This window comes from Leptosomus discolor, chromosome 1 (assembly GCF_034619465.1).
Source record: "Leptosomus discolor isolate bLepDis1 chromosome 1, bLepDis1.hap2, whole genome shotgun sequence".
Classification (NCBI taxonomy): Eukaryota; Metazoa; Chordata; class Aves; order Leptosomiformes; family Leptosomidae; genus Leptosomus; species Leptosomus discolor.
In genome coordinates this window covers 205,874,850-205,899,005 of record NC_141391.1, presented here as the reverse complement: position 1 = coordinate 205,899,005, position 24,156 = coordinate 205,874,850, and the positions used below count along the sequence as shown (strand labels likewise).

Genomic DNA, 24,156 nt, shown 5'->3' with positions numbered 1-24,156 from the left:
CTGTGTTTATATCACAGAAGAACCACATTGTCTACATTTAGCCCATATCCAGAGGTAAACTGTAGCAGTTTCTCTATCACCTAGTGACCTCTCACCTGCCAGGAAGGGGAATCAGGAAAAGGAAAGGAGACCCAGGGGCTGGAGTGAAAACATTTAATGAAACAGCACTAATACCGACAAAGGTATACAAAGTCATACTCAGCCAAATGAACATGCAGCAGTCATGATCGACAGGAGAGCAGTCCTCAGGAGCAGGGAGAAGCCAGAGGAGGAGCAGGAGGAAGATCAGAAACCCCCACAGGTACCTGTCAGGGGTTCTCCTCCCTCAGTAAACCTTCCCCCTTTGTAATGACCAGACATTATAGGATGGGCTACCCCTGTAGCTAACTCAGGTCAGCTGCCCTGGCTGACTCAAAACTGTGAACAGCCTGTCTGACATGGCTGGGCTGTGATCCTATCCCAGCCAAACCAGGACACACGTATATGTTTTAACTTAGGTCTTCAAGAGGCTTCCTGTGGCACTGAGATGTGCCCTGCAATTATAGCATGACACTAGGCATAGTTCAAGGTGTGAAATGCAGATCTGTAGTGTGGTCTTGGGTATCCATTACATCTGCATAATATTGAACAAAAGCTATGGTAAACCCATGCTCTTCTGGAAGGGCAGGGCAGGATACTTTAGAGCCTCTAAAATAGGACATGATCCCTATGTTGAAGCAATTAAGCCACTCTATAACAACTCTGTTTTTAACCTTCAACTCTGTTTTTAACCTTATCAAATGCTAACAGAAAACAAGCTAGATATTTTACCCCATATTTACCCTGCTATTGGAAGCTGTTTCATAATTTCACACTTCTGCTTGTAAGAAGCCTACAGATATCAAGTCTGAAATCCTGACATCTTCAATACATTCTAGTATTTACTTCCAAATGTATTCATAGAATGCAATGGTACATCAGAATTAATTCTGCTTGACTAAAAAGATAAAACTGCTTTGGTCTTCTATCGTAGAAGACTCTCTGTTTCACTGGTCTTCCTTTAAAACCTTTTCCATAGATTCATTTTATTTGGTCATGGGTGATCAGAAACTTTATGTAGTATTTCACGTGATGTTTCATCACTTCCTTGTGTAATGGCAAAAGTAGTATTTCCTTTACAATATTGAAATAGATCACATGATAGGTGGTAACATGAAAATTACCTTTTTCGTGCTTATGTTAGTAGTTCATAATTACCTTATTTAATGCATGTAAGTCTTGTCTTTCTCCATTTTTAACTGGTGAAGTTTGTCTCCCTTCCCTCATATGCTTCTAGGTTTGCAATAGTCTAAGGTGCTGAAGACACTGACACTTACAGCCTGGTCTAACTAGAAAGAAAAAGTCTAGGAAAGGAAAGCCTACAATCATAAACAGCCTGTCTGAAGAAGAAAGAAACAAAAGGGACTTTCTCTGTTTGCAACATAGATTAAATTTTACAAGAAAACTATTAATTAAAATTTTAGAGTACGAGAGTTAGCAGCCATTTGAATGAGTTACGGACATGGTAACAAAGTAGCAACTCCAGGATTTATCTCATTTACTTCCTCGCATTAAATCAAATATACTTTTACATGACTGGAAACCTTTTCATTGCATTAGCTCTGGCCACTAAATCCTGGTTTTCCAAGTGTATTGCGCTCCCATAGGACTTCTGCCTTTCTTCTACCTCACTTAATGGTAATTCCACTTACTTTCTTTGAAGCAGTAGTAGGATCCGAATCCCAACGGACCTGAAAAGCACTTAACGTGGCATAAAAGGTCACTTCAATATAAACTGAAGATATTCAACCCTTTTTAAGATTACAGGGCTTCAAAAGTTACCAGGTCACCTATCCACGTGCTTAAAGCCCATGATTTGGATTGGATCTTCAGAAGAACTCAATACATAGTAGCTCAGTGAGGACAAATAAGGAAATGTTTGAAAACCTGCTCTTCTGTACATATGTATTTATTTCTCCAGTATGTTCGCAGCACAAGCTGCTTTTCTCAGTTGTGATCCTATCGTGATCCAGTCTTGCAGAGTTGTTCAATGCAGCCTACTAAATTGTTTTGCCTTCTTCAGAAAACATAATAAAACATATCTCAGGACAGGATTGTAGGATCACTCATAGATTGATAAAATGTATGCTTTAAGTTAAAGAATTAAAATCAAGGACATGGAGACAGTATGTAGTTAAGATAGCGGTTCTAAACACAATGTAGAAAATTAGTGGTGTAATGAGAGAGGTGTACTTACTGACCTGCTGTAGGAAATTTAAAATCTCAGGAAAAAATGTATACATTAACTTTTCTTATATTTCATATATATTTTTCTATGTGGTTCTGTTTTACCTTCTGACTTAATTTCTTCAACATCTGATTTTTCTGTAAAGCTGAGCACATATATAGCATAGAAGTAGGAAGAAATCCTCTTCAGTTTATTTCCTATGTTAGATTTATGTCTAAGCTGTGATCATAAAAGCAATCTGTGTTCAAGGCTTTACCTTTTCTGTAGGTGATTAAGTAATTTCACTTACAGCTAATTGACAATAATGCACAAAACTAGTTCAGATCCTTTGAATCATGCACGGAACAATGCTGGTGCTAAAGACATGAAAAACTGTCATTGTAGCATGCTTCAGCAATACTGCTATTTAATATGTAGTCCCATAGATCCAAACCATTTGTCTGTAGCAAAGTTCAGCATATTGAAATGACAGGACACTTCTTAGGGCTGTTCATTATGCAATGCGCTACATTGTGCATTTCTCATTCCCCGCAAAATTGGGTGGAGTGTAAGGGACATATTCAGGCCCATTGGGGATTCATGATGGTTTCACTCTCGAACTACACACACCTAAGTCACATATAGCATCCTACTGTGAAAATGATCATATTCCCCAACTGAACCCAGTTTTTAATCAAAACCAAATTTTTTCCAGCCACATAAATAGAAGAACACAATTTGAAAACCCTGTCCTAGAAGCAAAAAGGAAGCTACAGCAGCATAACATGCCCAACGCAGAACTTGGAACAAAGCCTATGCAGGCCCAAGGTTTCCGAGGTACAGTACCGTGTCAGCTATCTTAGTTAAGATGAAAGATCCTGCTCTCCTGTTTATGTGACAATGATTTTGTCATAGGCTGATTAAAGGAGCAGTGTTGCCAATTCTCACAGTGTTATCACCTGTCTCCTAGCATCTTTCTCCCCTGAATGTCCGAGCTGCCTGAGTTGTGGAACTCATGAGCCACCTAAATACTATAAACTTCAGAGGTACAGAGAGAAGACAGAAAAGTTGACCCTAGCATTTCCCAAAGGCTGAGAAACAGAAAGAACAATAAGAGCCCCAAAGTAATTTTCTAAATAAAATCATAAATTCTATTCTTGGGAATGTATGACTCTCTCTTGAGCACCCGAGGTTGGCAACACTGAAATAATTAATTGTACTTTCTCTAAATTACCTTTAATTGATGTTTGGTATGTTTCTAAGCTAGCTCATCTAGCAAGCATCAATTAAGTTAAAAGCCTCAAGCACTGTTTTATAGGAGTTTACAAGAATACAGCCTCTTGGTAATGTAGAAATTAATGTGCTTAAAATGAGCTGTATAAGCAGCAAACAGTATTGGTAGAGACTTTAACGTAAGGTTATAGCCAGAGAATGAGGCTTGTTCTCCTTTGTAACAGTAGAAAGCTCCTCATCAACCTTACCTAGACCCAAATTCGCCCACCTGCGCCCCGCTCCCAAGAGGTCTCGCAGCGTGAATGACCTGTCCCAGTGCCGGCGTGACCCTGCTGGGACATGCAGGCTGTACGGTATGTCCTCTGCTGCCGGCCAGCCCAGCCCCACCACTGCGGGCATAGCGAGAGCAGTTGAAGTCACAACCTTTGCACCTTCCTCCCACCCTTCCTCACCAAGCACAGCATGGGCGACAGGCACGGGGAGCTCCCGCCACCCACACTGCACACCAAGGCATGTGGAGAGGGCATGCGAAGGCTGTTATGTGTGTCACTTGTTGGATGCCAAAACCCCACATGTTCGGAAAGAAGAGCGCACCTAATATTTAACACTGCTTGTTAACAAATGGAACAAGATATTCAGGGGATACTTTCCTTATTGCAGTTGGGAGGGAAATTACGGAGAATGTATTACTTTGTAGACAAAGCTGAATTTATAGGTTAGGAAAGAGGTTTTAAAATTACCTCACAGATCATTTTTATTGTTGTAATTATTTTAGCTACACAATATCCACTTCTAAATGTGAGAGAATATTTATAACTCTCCACTTATGGCTGATCTGCCATAGATAAGAAATACGTTTTAAGCTTTGTATTAATACAAGAACTCACAAATATTTTTTCCTGGAATGCCTGCACTCTTTATTTTCTTGGTTTTCATACACTATCACCTGCTGTCAGCCAGTATTGTTATCTGCTGTCCTCACTGTGTTGTGACAAGATCAGAACTTCTGTTTTTCTTGTTTGTGTTGACTGATGTAGAAAAACCACTCTTCACCCGTGATGCATCACAGCTGAAGGGGACTTTCCTCAGCACAACTCTTAAGAAAAGCAACATGGGTTTTGGATTTACCATCATTGGTGGGGATGAGCCGGATGAGTTTCTCCAGGTGAAGAGTGTAATTCCTGATGGGCCTGCAGCACAAGATGGGAAAATGGAAACAGGTAATCAAGACGGTTCCTCTATTCTTTTATCTGAAAAGTAGAATGAGACACAGATTTCTGAGTCTCACTCCCTCCATGAATGCATCCATTTTTCCATATGACTTTCTGTGTTAGTGTGTAAAACATCCACTCTATATGAAAAGATAAGAATCATAGAATCGTTAGGTTGGAAGAGACCTCTAAGATCATCAAGTCCAACCATCAACCCAACACCACCATGCCCACTAAACCATGTCCCGAAGTGCCACATCAACACGTTTTTTGAACACCTCCAGGGACAGTGATTTCACCATTTCCCTGGGCAGCCTGGTACAATGCTTGACCACTCTTTTGGTAAAGACATTCTTCTTGATATCTAATCTAAACCTCCCATGGCACAACTTGAGGACATTTCCTCTCATCCTATCACTAATTACTTTGGAGAAGAGACCAACACCCACCTCACTACAACCTCCTTTCAGTTAGTTGCAGAGAGCAATAAGGTCTCCCCTCTGCCTCCTCTTCTCCAGACTAAACAACCCCAGTTCCCTCAGCCGCTCCTCACAGGACTTGTTTTCTAGAGCCTTCACCAGCTTTGTTGCCCTTCTCTGGACACACTCCAGTGCCTTGATGTCTTTCTTGTGATGAGGGGCCCAAAACTGAACACAGTATTCAAGGTGCAGCCTCACCAGTGCCGAAGGGGGACAAACATATCCCTACTCCTCTTGGCCACACTATTTCTGATACAGGCCAGGATGCTGTTGGCCTTCTTGGCCACCTGGGCACACTGCCAGCTCACGTTCAGCCGGCTGTTAACCAGCACCCCCAGGTCCTTTTCCGCCAGGCAGCTTTCCAGTCACTCATCCCCAAGCCTGTAGCGCTGCGGGGGGTTGTTGTGACCCAAGTGCAAGACCCGGCACTTGGCCTTGTTGAACCTCATACAGTTGACCTCAGCCCATCAATCCAGCCTATCCAGATCCCTCTGCAGAGCCTTCCTACCCTCGAGTGGATCAACACTCCTGCTCAGTTTTATGTCATCTGCAAACTTACTGAGGGAACACTCAATCCCCTCATCCAGATTATTGATAAAGATATTAAACAAGACTGGGCCCAAGCTTCTCAGATAAAACTTTCTTGATTTTCTTTCTAATAATGCCAAGTAGCTTATTTTTCCCATTTCGCAGTCTTTAAGGGAGTAAAGATCTCTGCATTCTCCTACATAAAAATGGGGTATCATGTTCTTCAGTTTATAGGCTGTTTACTCAAGAGAAGTCTGTGCACAGAAAGAAAAAGAGACAGGCAGAGAGAGAACAGACTACCAAGTGCAAATTTATTTCTTTAGAAAGTATGGTTTTGCAAAATAATCAAAGTCGACTCTGATCCAACATTGTTCTCATTAGAAACACCAAAACAAGAGTTTTCAGTGTGGCATATGGACACGTAGGCTTCTTTGGCCTACTAATAAAGAATCTGTGAAAACTAACCAAGTAGAAGAAACTTCCTCTGAAGAAATTTAAAGCTGCTTTTAAGATCTGGACCACCACTGGAAATATTTTCATGTCCACAGATTGATAAATATTGCAGACCACTGTCTTAAAGGCTTTCAGGGTCGCATCAGGTCTATGTATGGATGAAACATTTTTGGAGGAAGATGAACTTGGTTTCCAAGCCAGCTATTACCTCCTATAGGAGAAGACAATAAGAGAATAATAGAATAATTTCAGTTGACAGGGACCTACATTCACTAACCTCCTGCTCAAAGCAGGGCTAAGTTCGTGGTTGGATCAGATTGCTCAAGGCTTCATCCGTGGTACTTCAGAAAATTTTATAGGGCAGAGACCCCACAGCCTCTGTGGGCTCCTGTCCCAATACTTAACCACTCTCACAGTGTGGATTTTTATTTGGGATTTCCACTGGTGCAACTGGTTACCAGTGACTCTAGTCCTGTGTTAGTGCAGCCCTGTCACTGTGTACTGTGTCTCCCCAGCAGTCCTTGTTCCTCAGATAACAGTCAGGCTGCACATTGGTACTGGGACGTGCATAATTTTTCCTAGCATTTCTCACCAAGACTCAATAGAAGAAATGCTAGTTTGGGATTTATGTTATCTCTGCAGAAAACCAAGTTCATAGTGGCCAGAGTCACTGTGAAGATAAAAGAGAATTTCGTCACAGATCACTGTGAATGGACCACAGCAGCAGAGCAGGATCCTTTTCGTGTGTTACAGTAGAGGAGGCAGGCACAAAAACACACAGAGGCACGAATAACATGGGTGGAATAGTCCTAAGTGATTCTTCTGGAAATTTCCTTTCATCCTTCTTTTGTTGTAGCAAAAGAAATGGACTATCATATGTTGGAATAAATCACCCTGAACTCTAATCTATTCTGTAGGACTGTCTAGGACTTCACAAGTAGGAAGTGTGAACATTTTGAAAAACATTATTTTTTAAAAAATGCAATTTGCCTCAATTCTTATATTACAGCTGTCATGATGCTTCTGATGCTAAATAGATAAACAGGTAACTTATATAAAGAAGTAAAATGTAAGAAATAAGTAGAATATAGATTTTTGGCATTGTCTTTATAAAAAAAATGGGTCTAACAGCTTTTTAATTCTCAATTCTTGTTGCCATATTAACGTGATGCAATTCGGTTCCCAAAGGCAAAATTAAATTAGATGATTAAGTGAACAAAGGATACAACAGACTTCCTGAAGTTCAGAAGGCTTTAGTAACATGAACTTAATTTTTCCTAATAGTTTCATATTACCTAATACACTGCTTGAGAGATTTTCTTCTTTGTCATAGTTTAGCATTCTCAGATCCAGCACTCAAATATAGTTAACTTGCTGATCCATCTGAAGTGTGGGCTGCTTATTGGTGGATTTGTTTATATGGAGTTCTTTTCTCTGGAAAAGAGAGTATTCTTGCAACTTGCTTAAATTTTGATGTTGAAATTGAATATGGGTGTCATAATAATATTGATGGTGATCATTGTAGTCATGGATTGTGATGACAATATATAGGAAAAATGAGCTTTAAAATGCGTAGAAATAACATTACTTTTTTCTAAGGTAATTAATTCAACTACATTAAGAATGCAAGACAGAAATGTATATTCAAATATATAATCACTCTATAATTATGTGAGCCAAATATGTACAAAATTATATCTCAGAATAAATTCTGGCCTCAGATGTCTTCATTTTTGAGAAGAGTGACAGAGTTCTGATGTAAAGTAATTGGAAAATCTCAGGCTGATGATTGTGGCGTCTAACATGGTTTCTATGAATATTTGAAATGATTTCTAAATATGATAATGTTAAACTGAGAAAAGATATTTAAGGTCAGAATATTTATAAAAACACTGTTCAGCAAAGTGCTTGTATTTCCTGATATTCAATTCTTCTCGCACTTCCTGAAGTAGGATTTCTCTCCCTATTCAGACATTTTACAATCTAATCAACTGGAGATCTGAAAGCCTCCCAGATTCCATCAATAGTGTTTTGTTCATAAAGATGTTAAAATCTCGTGTTTTGACACTATTTGAAATTACACATGTAGCTTTTGTTTGTTAGGTAGGCATCACTGGATGATGAATAGTGCTTTTAAAATAGAATTTATTTATCCTTTTGACATGAACTGTGTGTTGTTGTGCAATTTATGTGCACTCCAGCTATGATCACAGTCATAGAAGGCTTTGATAAATGATCATAATACCATATTGTGGCAGTAGGACATCATGGTAGAAAGCTTCAGGACAATGGCACTATGATCTGTGAAGCAACCTGGGTGTAAGAGATAACCACAGGTGCTGGTGCTCCCAGGTTTAATACAACTCTGGAGCTTTTCCCTTTCAGGGCTGATACTTCTGTTTGATCAAGTGGTAAACAAAATCCTAGTGTTTCACACCTGCGTCAGATATGGGGAAAAAGGAAGAAAAGACAGCATCTCCTTCATCTTACCTGACCTTGGCCACAGGCTGAAGACACCAATGCTGTACTTTGTCCTAATTGTTAAAGAAACAACCTCATAGAAAACTAATATTGTGACTTTGGTTTGCTTCTTCACCTGCAATCTAATTTAGGGGGCAGATACAAATGCTACTCAAAGAGAAGGGTGAATCTATGCAAGATGTTATTGTCACCCTTTAACGTGATCACAACACGGTGATTTTAATTGCAGGTTTCAAAACTAAATCATTTTGGATTTCATCCCTTGGAACATAGAAGCAGCTGCCTGACAGTGACTTGGCATTGCTGTGATGCTATGAAACAACTAAAGCAGTGAGGCAAACTGGGTGCACTGGGATGCAACAAGAGACATCTGAGGTCCTCGTGATCTACCACCACCACCACTCAGTGCCTAGTGCTGGGCACTAAAAGGTAGCTATAATTATCCCAGACCCACAACAAAACTCACAAGCAGACTCAGAGGAACCACATCTCAATGGATGAGTCAAAAACCAGCCAAAATTATGTTCTTGATCCCATTTGCCAGATGTTTCAGAATTCCTAAGGGTTATTATGTCCTTGTGTAAATCTAGCATCTGTGAGCTAATGGCTGTTAATAATACTGCAAATGCCTTTCTAGGACATGTTTTAGCATTCGGAGCTCAATCAAGCTGTTGGATATGAACATTACACTCCACAGCATCTCTGTCTACCTCAGGACAGCCTAGGAGCTGATACCATATTCTTTCCTGAGAGGTTACATTGCTTTGTCTTGTTTGAAGTCTCATGCTGCTGATAGAAAACTGTCTGCATTTAAGAGGCCCCTGTATCCCATTAAAATGCTGAGTGAACGTCACTGGTAAAAGACCGCATCTACATGAAAAGATTTTTGTACAGTGAGTGATTTTGAATGACTGCTGTTCTAAGGCAAACAAAGATTTAGGCCTGCGGCTGAGTCAGATAAAAGCTCAAGCTGCAAAGGCAAAAACTTTCCTACAATTCTCAAGGTTATTCAATGGACTAGATAAACTGAAACACTCCCACATAATCAAACTCAGGAAAGATTCTCACTCTGCGCATTTCAGCAATTTCCAGTTTCTTTGGTGAAAGTTTCCAGGAAACATCTCAAAGACATGGCACACAAGTGGTTAATTGAGTCTGTTGATGACCCTTCTGACTAATGAATAGCTATGGTCACTGCAGGTGGAACTTTCCAGAAACATATATACATCTGTGATGAATTGTCATAGCTCAACAATGTGAATCAAGAAATGGGAAACATAAACATACTCTTTCATTTCATCAGCCAAGCATAAACTTGGCCAGTTCCAAGATGCTAAATCATCTGTAAGCAATGTGGACTTGGGCTTTTTTAGATTCTCTTAGGAATGCTTACTTCACTATATTAGTTAATCTATTCTAGAGATAAAAATTCATAAATGTAAGATAAGGCTCAGCTAACAGACATGGATGTCTTCAAGACAGATGTCTACACCTACCATATGAGTAGACATCTCCCACTTCTGGGTGACTGTATTAGGATGAAGTCTAGAGACTAGAGATGGAGAGATCAGTCCCACATGTACCACTCAGAATTTCTGCTGCACCTGAGAGATCTCCAAAGGCAGTGAGCAAGATGTTAGAAATACTGGAAGTGACCCGTGGCCTTGCTGCTGTCTGTGGCCCTACTCTCAAGACCCATAACAATCTTCTATACATGATTAATCTCTCAAGAAGTTGAAGTTACTCTAAATGTAAGCAAATTGGAGAGACTTCACACTTGTTAATCTACAAAGTCATAAATGTTGTCATTCACTTGAATAAGAGCAAAACTAAAGCCATTATCAGGCGGTTGACCCTACAATGATCATTCATGCATATTTTTGTGAAGTAAGGCTAATATCTCACAATCCCTGTAAAAAGTACAGTACTCAAGACAGAAGGGATTGGGGACATCTGCACAACGATGCATTTTTACAAATTGAAGCAGATCCTTATTTCTATTTCCTGTTTGTTTGTTGTCAGTTCAGGTGAACAAACCATTATCTCACCTAATGTCAAATCAAATGAGATGCAAGCTGTCCAGTTTCAGGAACACCAGAAAAGGTGAACTACATATGCACAAGGAATGCCTTCAATCCAAAGAAGGAAATATATTAAAATAAAATAAAAAATGTTTTGTCAGTCATCTAGGAACGTGAATACTGTCATGATATCACTAAAGGACACAGTACTTCACAACCACACACCACTGTACCTATCTTCTTTTTCAAATAGGTCAAGTCTCTCTCATATACTTTCAGTCAAGATCCATCTGACAATATTCTCTTTCACAATATTCCCTCCCTCTGGTAGCCAACTGTTTACCACAGTTGTCATCTCATGAGGCTCAGTGACCGGGAGCTCTGTGAAGAACTGATCATATACATATGTAGGACTTCATTTCCACAATACCAGAAGCTGGCTGAAATTTAAGTTAGCTCACCTGCCTGACACCAGACACCACCTATCCAGTGGCACCAGGAAGACTGGCCTCCCAAAATTAAGTCATCACATTAGGAACAAGAGAAATTGTGCTACTTGTTGGACTGCAGAGGAAGGAGTATCTTTTCATTATCGTTATGCATGTCCAGGCTAAAACACTGTATATACCAAAGCCTCAACAAATGTCAGGTTTGCAGCTGCAAGCTTATGCCACATGGCAGGTCTGTGAGAGCGGAGCAGCATACATAAAAACAGTTGTGTTATCAGCCTCCCTTAACACCCTTCCTTTGTTTGGAAGCTAGAATATTTTATCTGAACTGGCAGTGGTCTTTTGTCTCCCCATTTCAATCTAGCTCAGACCGAAGATCTCTCCCTCTCTTTAGGTGTTGCTATTAATTCCATGCAGTTAAGAGAAGGAAAATAAATTATTTGGAAAGTGACTAAAACCAGTAACAAAAAATATTTCAGGCATCGTGGAGAGTGATAATTTCTCCCACCCATGTTAAGCCAGTCAGTGTGGATTTTTATGTTTGCTGCTTATATTTCTACTCCCTCCAGCACAAGCAGCTGAGGAAACAGTGCAAAACACAACAGAAACAGTATATTTGCATCATGTATAACCAAAACCACTGCATTCTCTGTTCACCCACAACACCTACAGTTACCTTCACCAGTGTTGCTGGTTACATTTTCCTTTTTGTGAGCCAAACCAGGAGTAACTATTTGGTAAAACCTCAACCTGGTTTTCTAAAACCAGTCTTTCATTTCATAATTTAATTTGGCTTTTCAAGGAGAGGAGATTGAAACTGGAACTGCACTGTGAATGCTGTGGTCTTTACACCCCACATGAGGATAGAGTCAATAGATGCCCTGCTAGTTCGTAGCTGAGATGAATAGACAACTAGGGGCTGCACTTCCCTTTTTTTTCCTTTGTGCAGTACACAGCATCTCACTTCATTCAATCCACTTTATATTTCTCACCATAAAAACTTGCATATGATGTATAACTAATGCCAAAACTATTCAAGAGATGTATGGATAAAATTAACCCTGACTTTTGAGAATCTTCCCAAGATAAACTGATACAGTGTTGCTAGTCCTCACAATTTTAGCCTGAATCTCTATGTAACTAGAATTCTTCAAAGTGTAAGTCTTAATTTATTTTTTTTTAAAGGTGGCTAAATGTGAATCTTAGCTTAAATTTTACAGGATTTCAAAACCCACCTGGATGTGTTCCTCTGTGACCTACTCTAGGTGGTCCTGTAAAAATATACATGTGCATGTGTGAATATATATATACATCTATATAGATAAAAATAAACATAAAATTTAGTCCATTTCAGAAAAAAAAAAATGCAGTTGTTTCTAGGAACCAGGGGAGGTAGATCAACTATAATTTCATTTCATCATATCAAGTATTCTTACAGATATATCACTGCGGGGCTCCGTGCCACAGAGCAGTCACTTTTACAATGATCAGCCTGGTCCCAGGGATGTGGATTTTGACTATAGAAATAGAACCACAAGTAGATGTTAGCTTCATTTTGCATGTGTGTGTGTTAGAACTAGGAGCTAATTTTCTTCTTGGGGGGTTGGACTAGATGATCTTTTCAGGTCCCTTCCAACCCCTAACATTCTGTGATTCTCTGTCATTCTGTGACTCTATTCCCCTAGTTGCAGAGGAAAGCTCTGAAGTATGATTAAATTATATTTAAGAAGTTTCAAACAGAAAACAAAGAAAAAAAATGCCAATTTTATTACTTATTTGATATCGTGTATTGAGGCTGTCACTTTAGCTGGGGAAAGGGATATGACTTGTGGTTTTGAATGCTTGATGGTGACAGTAGCAATAATACTTGCATTTTAGGAATATTAGGAATTAAGAACTTGCTAGCAGAAAGATAGTCTTTTTCAATTCCTATTTCTTTCATATTTTAAAGTAGGCAATTCGTTGAACTCTACATGCCAGTAGACCAGAAGATAGCACTTAGGTTGCTAGAAACTTTTAGTACTTTTACTATTTTTTCTAACATTAGTTTTCCATTATATGTTTTGTGGTTTATTGGTTTCATATAAAATAAACTTGCTACAATGGTCACAGTAATATCCGTAAATTTCTTCTTACATTAACCAAAGACCCAGGAAAAGTGTCCACTTCTGCCACAAAAATACTGAATTCTAATCTCCATGAGGTTCCCACTTCAGTGTTTGCCTCATATTTTTATTCTTTTGCTACTTACTAGATTATTAGGTAGTCGTTGAATGATAACCAGGACACAGATGAGCCTAGACTAAAAAAGTGTATCCATACTTTGTGTACCACATGCTGTTACAATCTGCATCTGAAGTCTTTGTGTGCATCTTGTCAGATTTCTTTGGTTCACTGGTGTGATATTCAATAGCCTTGTGTTCTCCCTGAGGTGCAAAAAATCCATATGTCACTATCTGTTCTGCCTGATATGGAGTTAGAGCTTGAGTCCTTGTTGCCTATCTGTCAAGCTACTGAGCATTCATTAAGCATTGCATACAAATCTTTCCTATTAAAACCACTCCATTTTGCATAAATATTCCTTGAGGTATGAAGAGAGCTATTGATTCTTTTTAGCCCTGTCATTTGGCTATTCCCATGAAGTCTTCAATTAAAATTATTTATACAAACTGGAAGAGCAATTACAGCAGAGCATCTAACTTGGATTTCAAAATACTTCTGAAAATGTTCTTTAAGTCACAGGAATAATTAGAAAAAATTTCTTAGGAATTCTTGTCTTGACCTTTTCACTTCATGAGATGATTCTAGTTTTGCACTGCTAGTACAAAGGGGATTCAAATGTCTCTGACTCTATATTGCTTTTTAGCCCTAAAGTTTGCCATAATCTAGAAACTCGGGAATCTTCTATCTCAAGCTTTTGACTTAGTACCTTAGTTTGAGGTGGTTCAAAGCATCACATTAAGGAACAGAGATCCCCAAGTATGGTGTCAATGGCGAGGAAAAGGTTGCCTCCAGCAAACAACTGAGACCACCACCATTTGGGGTGAAATTCAGTTGTGTAAACATAGGTACCCAGTGCCATTAAAAGTGCCAGATTCCCACCTAGCCTCCTCCTGCCCTTCCAGACAGCAGTCTCTTGTAAGTCACGTGTCGTATCTGCAAGTCCCATATGAACATCTCAAATGCCCAAGGCTATTGTAAATGACATTAGATGCCTACTTAAACAACCACATTCCTCCTTCAGTGTCTTCAGAAGAGCATGTTAATAGATGCCTTTGTTTTTTTCTTATAATCTATTAGAGCAAGCAGTGACTGATTCATTACTGTAATAATAACCCTAGCCTAATTCACAGCTCAAACTTGTGATTTTATGAACACGTAAAAGAAATGGCAAAAGCCCTTTTAAACTTAACAGGCTTAATTATCTCTCATTTAACCACTCGAACAACAACTTTATAAGAACTCTGATGGTTGAGTTAAGCTGTATACTGGTGATTATAAATTCATTTTTATCTCCAGCACTTAGAATATTTTGGTTCAGATATCATTGTTGCCCATAAAATATATACAAATATTAGGATTTTATAATGTATGTAACTTGTTTGCTTTTCTATAGTGACTTTTCTCGTTTTTTAAGTCCAGATAATACACAGAAATGCAGCAGGATTCTGAAAAGACAGCAATCTTTCATTTTGCTTTCATAACATCCATGTGTATACACAGGAGACAACTCATAATATGCACAGTTTATGGCACTTAGTTCATTTCAAAAGAAATTCACATTTGTCTACGCTATATTTTGATCTATGTTTATCAGTCCTAAGAGTGATAATATGTGCTTGCTACTTGAAACAGGAAAATATTGGACATGTAAATAGGTGAAGTTCTGGGTTATGTAAGTGTGCCGCATAGTCTTCTGCAGGAGACATAAGCAGATCTGCTTATATGTAGTAAGTTAATTCTAATGCATAAGCCATTACAGCAACACTTCCAGCACTAACTACAGAAAGTTGAACGTGTTTGATTAGAGATAGCTGAGGTATGAATATGTCCAGGCACGCCAGATTCCATATGTACAGTATTTACTGTCTTTTCATCCAACTGTTTCACCTTTGACCAGCTTTTCACTGCAATTAATGTTTTTATTTAACCCAGAAACCAAAGCAGAAGCAATTTGATGGGAAGAGAGGGCATAATGCAGATACAATCTGTGATAATATAAACAATCCTGTCTCTTATGGACAAATGCAACACAAACCACATACACGAGACACATCCTGTTCAATCTAAGCCGCCAGTCTAAGTCTCTGTAACAAGAGTAAATGGAGATCTTCTGGTGCTCAAAGGTGCCATAACTTTAGCAGAGAATGAGATCATACAGAAATCAACATGGTAAAGTAAAAAACAAAAGAGTAAAGTGAAAAAGCAGAGAGAGTATTTGGAATACAGACTATTCAATTATGTGCAGCCTCACTTTTCTATTAGTTCAAGGTCTGACTCCATGGAAACCATGGCCACAAAGGCCAAAAGCATCGACAAGGATACTAAAATTATGTCATACATGTTGCAGTATGCAAAATACAAAGGCAGAAGAAATGTTAGATGATATTTTCTGTCTACTATCACATACTAATTCACTTTTATCCCATTTTAATATTCATATTGTCATACAAAAAACAAGTGTGTATGACAAGTCTCAGAAGCCCAAATTCATTCTTCAATCTGAAGTCTGTCATCCAAAATCTGCAGATTCTGCTATTAGGATATTTAACACAGGCCAGGAGATTATAAATATGTTGTCATAATAATCACATTTATTAGGACAATTTTGTAATTTTTGCAAGTTGACAGTTGAGTAAGTAGTGTGCAATGAACTCAGTGGCTGCCAAAAATGCTGCAGTTGCAGAAATAATTTTTCTCCTGTCAAATGTAAAGAACATCTATCTCACACAATTTGGCTATTTGTATGAACAGACAAAAATACACATTGAAAATAATAGTCATCATCTTCTCATGTACTATTTCGTTCAATAAATAAAGACATGTAATTTCTTCACATTTCTTCTCACAGAAGAATCATCTGGGAGGGGGGAAAGAGCTTCTTTCTATATAAAGAGGTGAGGGGGAAAGTGAGAACTTCATATTACCCTAATGAAATTAATAATCTAGAACTGTACTTTTCAATATTATCAGCCATGCCACCTTTGCTTTTCTTTTAATTTTCTTGTTTTGGCATTTAAGCTTTATTATACTGCTCAAAACAAAAAAAGTAAATATATACCTGAGTTTCAGATTTTTTTCATTTTATGTTAAAAATTAAATAGATTAAGAATCTATAATCACCTCTGCCTCCACATTTGTGCGAGCAAATACGATCTGTATCTATTTTAAAATCTGAGAGTTCAGAAATTCAGCTCTTCATTTGTCTTTAACTATTCTTTGAGAATAAATTTTCAAGCTCAAATTTAAAGCACATTTTAAACCCTTTGAAAATTTAAGAATAAATTAAGTAATTACTTTTGAGATACAATTTCTGCTGTATATTTAGAATGGGAAATATCTTTCTTGAGAGTTAGCAAATATTTTATTTGGACAAATTAGTTAACATCCCTGTACCTGAATTTCCCTGTCCAAAAGAAGAAATAGTCATTTTAGAATTTTGTACAGTCCAATAATTATTGCAGTTAGCAACTCTCATCATAACTACTACAAATGTTAGTGAAGAGAAGCTTAATGGAGTTCAGCTTAAGATATTTAAGTTGAATACTGTATATGTCCAATTGTGCAGTATACATTAAAGCAGAAATCTGTGCTCGATTGCATGTAGATCAATTTTTTTGTCAGTGCTCTGAGTTTCTCACTTGATGCATGGCATAAAGTAAAATATCCAGAGTTACATTAGAGATGAATAAACATTTCCAGGCATATAAATCATTTTCCAGGAGGTTTGTGAACCTTTAACTAATGGGGGTTACAGAGACATTTCAGGCATTTTTGTTAAGAGTTCACTTCTGAAGCATCTTTCACTGTCTATTGGTGGAATCAGGATACTACCACAGATGCACCTCTCATCTGACCTTGTTTAGCTCTTCACACAGCCTTTGTAAGAAGAGCAAAGTTTCTTCCAGCATTTATGCAACTGCCTCTTTTTAATTGATGATTCTGACATTTTGAAAAATGGATTGTTTGTTTTCCCAGATGTGCAATATTGATTCTGATGGAGGTGGAGCTCGAGATGCAATGCTGCTACTGTATGCTCTGTGCATGCAGCAGCAGGGAGCTGCTCAGGCAGCACTCGCTTCTGTTCATCTCCTCTTTCAGTAGATAGCATAGGAGAGCGGTTCCATGGCAGCAGAGCCAGGCTCCCCTAAATGCTGCTCCTCTGTCATGCCCCGATAAGGGAGGACTGTGTACAGGAGCTAGACAAATTCTTGGTGACTGGAGCGCAAGAGTTTTGTCAGGTCTCAGCTATCAATCTCAGGGGTTGACTAGATGGGGGAGGGAGAAGAGGGTCCCGTCTCCAGAGGTTGGGTGCAGGACTTGGAGAAAACTGATTGGACTAAGATTTGCTGGAGCATAAGATGTGAAAATTTGTTTTTTCTTCTGCAGGGAGGCAGGGAGAAAAAGCAGTAATTTTATGCTCAGAGATGGTTGAAGAGTAGGTGTTTAGATGCATATGTGTGCGTGTAGAAGGAGGTGGGAGAGGGGAGGGCAAGGTACTAAAGAAAAGAAGGAGCTCTGCAAGAAAGGTCTGAGAGCAGTGATGTGAGTATAGATCTTTTAAACACTGGCATTTTCACTCCTTTTGATGTATTGCTTTCTTCTTCAGCTCTTAATGACAGTAAATTAAAATTCTTTGTATTCAGCTAATTTCTTCTGAATTTAAATCAGCATCATTGTATGCAGTATTTACTGAGACTTTCTTTGCCATACTGAACATCACCTGTGGCACTGCTGAGAAAAAGTCAGATAATATTGGACACCTCTTCTTTTCTCGATATGCCTGTTCCTTGAGAATTTATTCATAGGCTTATAATGAGTCATGAATCTTGTGGGTTATGCTACTGCTCTGTTATTCATGATCTTTTCTGTTCCGCCCGTATGTACACAAAATAACAAATCTCAATAAGCAAAATCTATCAGCAGTTGATGATTATTGTCCTGAAATCGCACCTTTGAATCCTGTGAACCTATCAGCTCTGCAGAAGCTGGCAGTGCTGAGCTGGGGGTGCCTGTAATGCAATAAAGGACTGAAAGAACACGGGAAAAATTGGTGGTTTCGTGCTGGGGCAATTCAGAGAAAGGAGGCAGCAGAAGGAGTTGGGAAACTGGAAAAAGAGGGAATTGAGGTAGTAATGGGAACCTGAGAGTGCTTTCGTGTCTTGTAAGGGAGAGGTGCAGGTTATAGTTTAATAGAAATATCGTTGCAATTGTATGGGAATGAAAGACAATGTTAGATGTGCAGGGTGGCATTAACCATACCACTGTCACTAGCACGTTACTAGGATTATTCCCTGATGTTGGCCAGAGCCTCAGCCAGGTCTCTCAGTACCCCTCTTTTTTGATAGAGCCTGGTTGACTTTCTTCCACTGAAACCTCTAGAAAGTCCATGCACCACAAGGCAGTCAGTTGAGCTCAGGTGGGTTGTCCTCAGGCAACTGGAGAGGAAGTCATCCAGGCACAGCAGGGACATTGCCTCCCATCAGACCTCACCACTGGCACGAGAAATCAACTGTGTATTTAACCTTAATTAGTAGGTGGGTTTGGGAGTTGGATTTCACATGAAATTCATGCAACACTGCAGTGCTACACATGGTAACAAAATATTTACCACATTTATGTGTTCATACTTTTTATACTGATTTAGAAGGTTGCTTTGTTTTAGGCAGGGGTTGTTCTAACATAGAAGTTAAAAATACTGTCGTTTTACCTCTGGTCGTTTTCTAGACAGGTTAGAACAACAGCATCATTACTCAGCATTCTAAAAAAGCTTTCTGTTTTTTGGTATGTCGTTTTTGGCAATCTGTTTAGTCTGTCTTATTCCAATTCTTTTCTGTATATCAGATAGAGTATATTTTTAGGCCAAACTTGTTTGCATCAAAAGGAAACAAAGTTGACTATTATATAAGAGATTCAAGTGTTTCTAGTGCAATTCTACCTATTTAAAAAATAGTTCTGAATTGTTTTGGGAAATAAGGATAATAATAAGAATTGCACTTGAACAATTGTTCATGTCAAAAATGTTACTCCATCCAAGGCACCGAGCCGATGGATTTTTATTTTGAACTGTAGCGGTTTGTAAATACTATCTTTCAATAGTCTGTTCAGTTCTGAATGCAGGATTGTGATATTTTAAACATTTAATTTGCTACAAGAATAATGAATTCTGCCTTGCTGGAGCATAATATGTGTAATTTCAAGTCAACTGGAAGAAATATTTTTCCAAAAATGTTGGCAAATAATTTTGCTTTTAAAAAGTTCAAATTGAAAATAATACGAGCTTAAGAAAATGCAATGAAGAAACAAAACCATAATGTTTCCAATTTTTAGAGTTTTTTAATTTAACTATTCCAGCAAAATTGTCGCTGACTGACAATTTCTTCTAGCTAACCCCAACCTAGAAAAGAATTCTCAGAAAACATACTATTTGTATAACCTCTTTTTACTTAACTTACTTAAATTTCTATTTACCAAAGCTACTAACGATGAGAATTTTCTTAAAGTTTGTAAAGCAACATGCATGTTTGTAGCGTGTGTATAGTCATAGATACAGTGGTGCAGCATTACACTGGTGCTCCAGCAGTGACACTGGTATCAGCGCTCCCCAAGGCCACACAGCCCCCCAGGTCTTTTTACAGCAATGTCCTATGCAATCATTTTCAAAGGCCGGAGTTTCACCTGAGTCATCGAATTCTATGTCACACTTCCGAATATATAATGCGTTTTCTAACCAAAGGCTGTTGGAGATGATCCATTATAAAACATACTATATGTTGTGCAGGTATCTGGATGTGTCTAAAAGTGTTAAAAACATAGTAATACAACATTGGTTATAATACTAATAGCAGATGTTGAATGTGTATGATGAAGTGCTTTTATATGTGAATGTCTGTGGGCAGGTGTTCCGAAGGTGTATCTCTGTGTAAAAATATACTTGTGCATGTCTGAATATATATACATCCATAAAATATAAAAATAAACATAAAATTTAGTCCATTTCAGAAGAAAAAATGCAGTTGTTTCTAGGAACCAGGGGAGGTAGATGAACTATAATTTCATTTCATCATATCAGGTATTCTTACAGATATATCACTGCGGGGCTCCGTGCCACAGAGCAGTCACTTTTACAGTGATCAGCCTGGTCCCAGGGATGTGGATTTTGACTATGGAAATAGAACCACAAGTAGATGTTAGCTTCATTTTGCATGTGTGTGTGTTAGAACTAGGAGCTAATTTTCTTCTTGGGGGGTTGGACTAGATGATCTTTTGAGGTCCCTTCCAACCCCTAACATTCTGTGATTCTAACATTCTGTGATTCTTCCACTACGAATTCTGTGTTAGACACGCTTTATCCTGGGTTGACAGGAAAAGCCAGGTTTTCCCTGATTTGGGTCTTCTACCAGTTAAGTGCAGGTGTGGCGTTGGACGTAGAAATCAACATCAGGTCCTCCCTCTTTCTCTTTCTCTCTCCCTCACACACATAACTGGAATGCCACTGAAGGAAAGAGCCAGACCAAGTACAAAAAAAAATGAGGGACTGCAACAAAGACCCTAAAGCAAAGGATAAAGTAAATATAAAGTGTAATCTTGATAAAGACTGTATCAAAATCTGTTTGTGCAATGCAAATACATTGAGTGCATGTAGATGACCTTTAATCTATCATTTTTCCCAATTTGAAAGTTTTCTTTTTGGGTATGTAATAGATATCATAAAAGAGACTTGGGACAGTCCCTCGCTGAGTCAAGACTGGAAGGGGAAAGTCAGTGTGTTTAGTCAGTGCCTGATAGCCTTCCTGTGGCTGTGAAAGCAGCCCTGTCCAGTTGACAAGCAGAATGACGCATGAGACCTTGTACAGTATAATTGCATCCACTTCACCAGGCTTCAGCAAGATTTCCACTCTTTCTTGCAGTAGCAGCAAGTTCTCCCAAATCTTAGAAATGGCACAAGCTGCCATGACTCTGTGACCTGTATGCATCTTGCAATGCAGTTTTTAGGGACAGGCTATATATTGAACCTACTCCTTCAGAATAATTTCAATTTCTTATGCACTGTAGCCTTGCTATTATATTGCTATCAGTGATGGAATTAGATGTTCTTTTAAATCCTCATTTAGCTGGAAAAGAGAGAAATCACGTTGAGCTCATATAATTTGTATTTTTTTTCTTTCACCTCTTTGCATTTCAGCCAATTTGATGCAACAGTATTAATTTGCCGTTAGATGAAGGCACACCTCATATTTTTGTGTTTTAATTTGGCAACATGTCTTTTTTTTAATTTGGGAGAGTGAGGGATTTGAGAAAATTGCAGAATGCTCACATAACTAATTTCTCTTTTAATGGAGACAGTTTTTAATCTCTTTCACATCTTGTTGGTATCTGAGCACATCTGGGTCTTACTTAGGTATTCAAAATCTTTGTTATGCCTCAAGAGCATCCTTCCCAAATGGATTCTATTTGTGCAATTGAAAAAGAAGAATATATTATCAGTCATCTTAAACAGTCTTGCTTTTCCACATTCCCTTTAACTACATGAAAATAACCATACAGACAAGTACTCGTTGTACTTGTAGGAGGGGAAGAATCCTTTGGTAGAAGAAATGTAGAGAATGGGTAAGAACCAAGTTGGGAAAATATTTAATTATAATCCAAAGTAGGACCTGTCTAGACTCCAGTGGAAGAGAAGCACATCTGTTATGTGCAAACAGTTCTTCCCTGTGCATGCAGAAGAATTGCAATTGGACCTAAACCTCATCTTTGACATTACTCATTTTAATGATGGTACCATTTTCTGAAAGCCAGGACAGAGTCATTAATAGGTTTGGGGAACATGCTTTTTGTAAGGTTATCTACTGGCAGGCAAGAACCCTGCAAACACAGAAAAGCTTTTCAGCTTTCTTGGCCAGCATGTGGGACCGTAGGCACTGATACCAGAGGGATTTATCCTATGTTTTCTCCACGTCGTCATGTTTTTCCCTCCATTGCTGCTAGTATTTGCCTTTTTCTCTAATTCTGTGTCACTTAAATAACATTATCAGTTCCATTTTTCCCAGCTCTCTTGTGCTAGGCTGCTTTCATGGGATCTCTGGTGTTGTGGAGCTATTTCTGATAGCAGCAGCCTAAAGCTGAACATAGAGCCAGATGGTCTCAGCTCTGTCAGAGTAAAGGCTGTCCTGTGCCTTCAGGCCCAGCTAGAAGAAAAATGTGCCACCTATGCTTATCAGCAACAATGCCCAGAGAAGTATCTATGCTTACTGTTATAGGGATTCAGGATTGCCTCAGAATCTAAAACATGCTCTCCAGTTTTTCAACTAGATGGACGACTGATTCTCCTTGAAAATCACTACTGGTTTTTAAGCTAGCTGAAGCTATGTGAATATGTGTGAAAATATGCATACCTCCATTTTCCAAAGTTACCTTTTAGATAAGTTCTTCTAGAAGCACTTTATGGTATTTAGCATTTAATCCATAGGTCATTGCAATAAATCCTGGGGGAAAGTGAAGCCTCAGAAAGAAAATGGATATGGTCACTGCAAATACCAAAGTTAATGTCCTCTATTATGATGGTCTTTATCATATAGTAAATAAGCACACTGAGAAGCATTCACATCAGTTATCCCTAGCATATTAAATAATCCATAGAAGTAGTGTTAGTAATTGTACTGTAGTGGTATTAACAGCATGGTATCACACTTTTTCATTGCATAAATCTCTTCCACTGTCCCCAATTAATCAGAATACTCCTTGCCATGAGAATGCTAGCAGTGCTGTTACAATAGTTCTTTCATGTGGGGTAATAATATACATATTTTTGGAGTGATAGTGAAAAGACTGGATATTTTCATTCTCAATGAAAATAAAATGACAGAATTTTTCACATTGTTTATTGTGAAAATCAACAATTCTTCACAGTGGTTAACTAGAATTCCACTTATTATTAATGCTGAAGATCCAGTCTTGACAACATTTCAGTAGTAGTTTACAGTATTCTAGGTTCACTAGACATTGAATACATTGATTGATTAGTTCATCTTTATGTATGCAAAATTTGTCAAGACTAAACAATTTTGGGATTGCTTGCTGAGAAAAGCTAAAGGACTGCCAGTTTGAAAATAGAGTAATTCATTCTTCTAAATATTGACTGGGAACATAATATGTTTTAATAGTGTAAAATTAAAAATATATATATTATAATTCTATTTTGTAATGATAACATTTAGTACATTGTTTACAATTACTGTAAAGGGTTGTTCTATTTTACAGACTCATTTGTCATCCTATGAACAGGTACACATTCTCCCTGCTGTATCCATTGTAAAATCCATGAAATCAAAACACACTAAGTCAAACAAACACTGAGTTCATTCACCCAGCCATGCTTAACTTTGCTGGTAGGACAATATTTTTTATAGTGATGTCTCTCCTGTGTCAGCAGCCCCACGTTTAGTTTGAGTGATTCATAAAGACAAATTTGGGTTTCTTCTCATAACTTGTATTTTTTTTTATTCTAGTAAATGCAGAAAGAATTAAAATGGACAAGGAGCCCTGTTTTAATTTTTATACCTGGAGTTGTTTGGTTTTTTAGTTTAACTTTAGGTGAGTTTCTTCCGATTGTGGTCCCCATTGGAATTAGTGAATGTGACATTTCACTGTATTTCTAAAAATCACTCATATATACAGTTGACACCTTTCTGTGTTTTTTGTCTGGAAATTGCTTTCTGGTGGGTCATATATGTCAGCATTGTGTGCACACAAGCCTGCAAAATTCATAATATCATACTTGAACTGTCATGAGAAGCAAAAAGAACAAAAGAAGTTTTATAGACAAATTGCCATCCA

The 24,156-nt window shown here is 38.2% G+C and overlaps 1 protein-coding gene across 4 annotated transcripts in view; it reads left to right on the top strand.

Moving 5' to 3' along the window:
* MAGI2 (membrane associated guanylate kinase, WW and PDZ domain containing 2) overlaps positions 1-24,156 on the top strand; it is a 764,770-nt gene that overhangs the window by 606,954 nt on the left and 133,660 nt on the right. For all 4 annotated transcript variants that reach the window (XM_086474407.1, XM_086474391.1, XM_086474398.1 and 1 more), the window contains exons 8-9: positions 2,961-3,082; positions 4,516-4,698. In XM_086474407.1, coding sequence (XP_086330533.1) covers positions 2,961-3,082; positions 4,516-4,698 — 305 coding nt within the window. The remainder of the gene's footprint in view (positions 1-2,960; positions 3,083-4,515; positions 4,699-24,156) is intronic.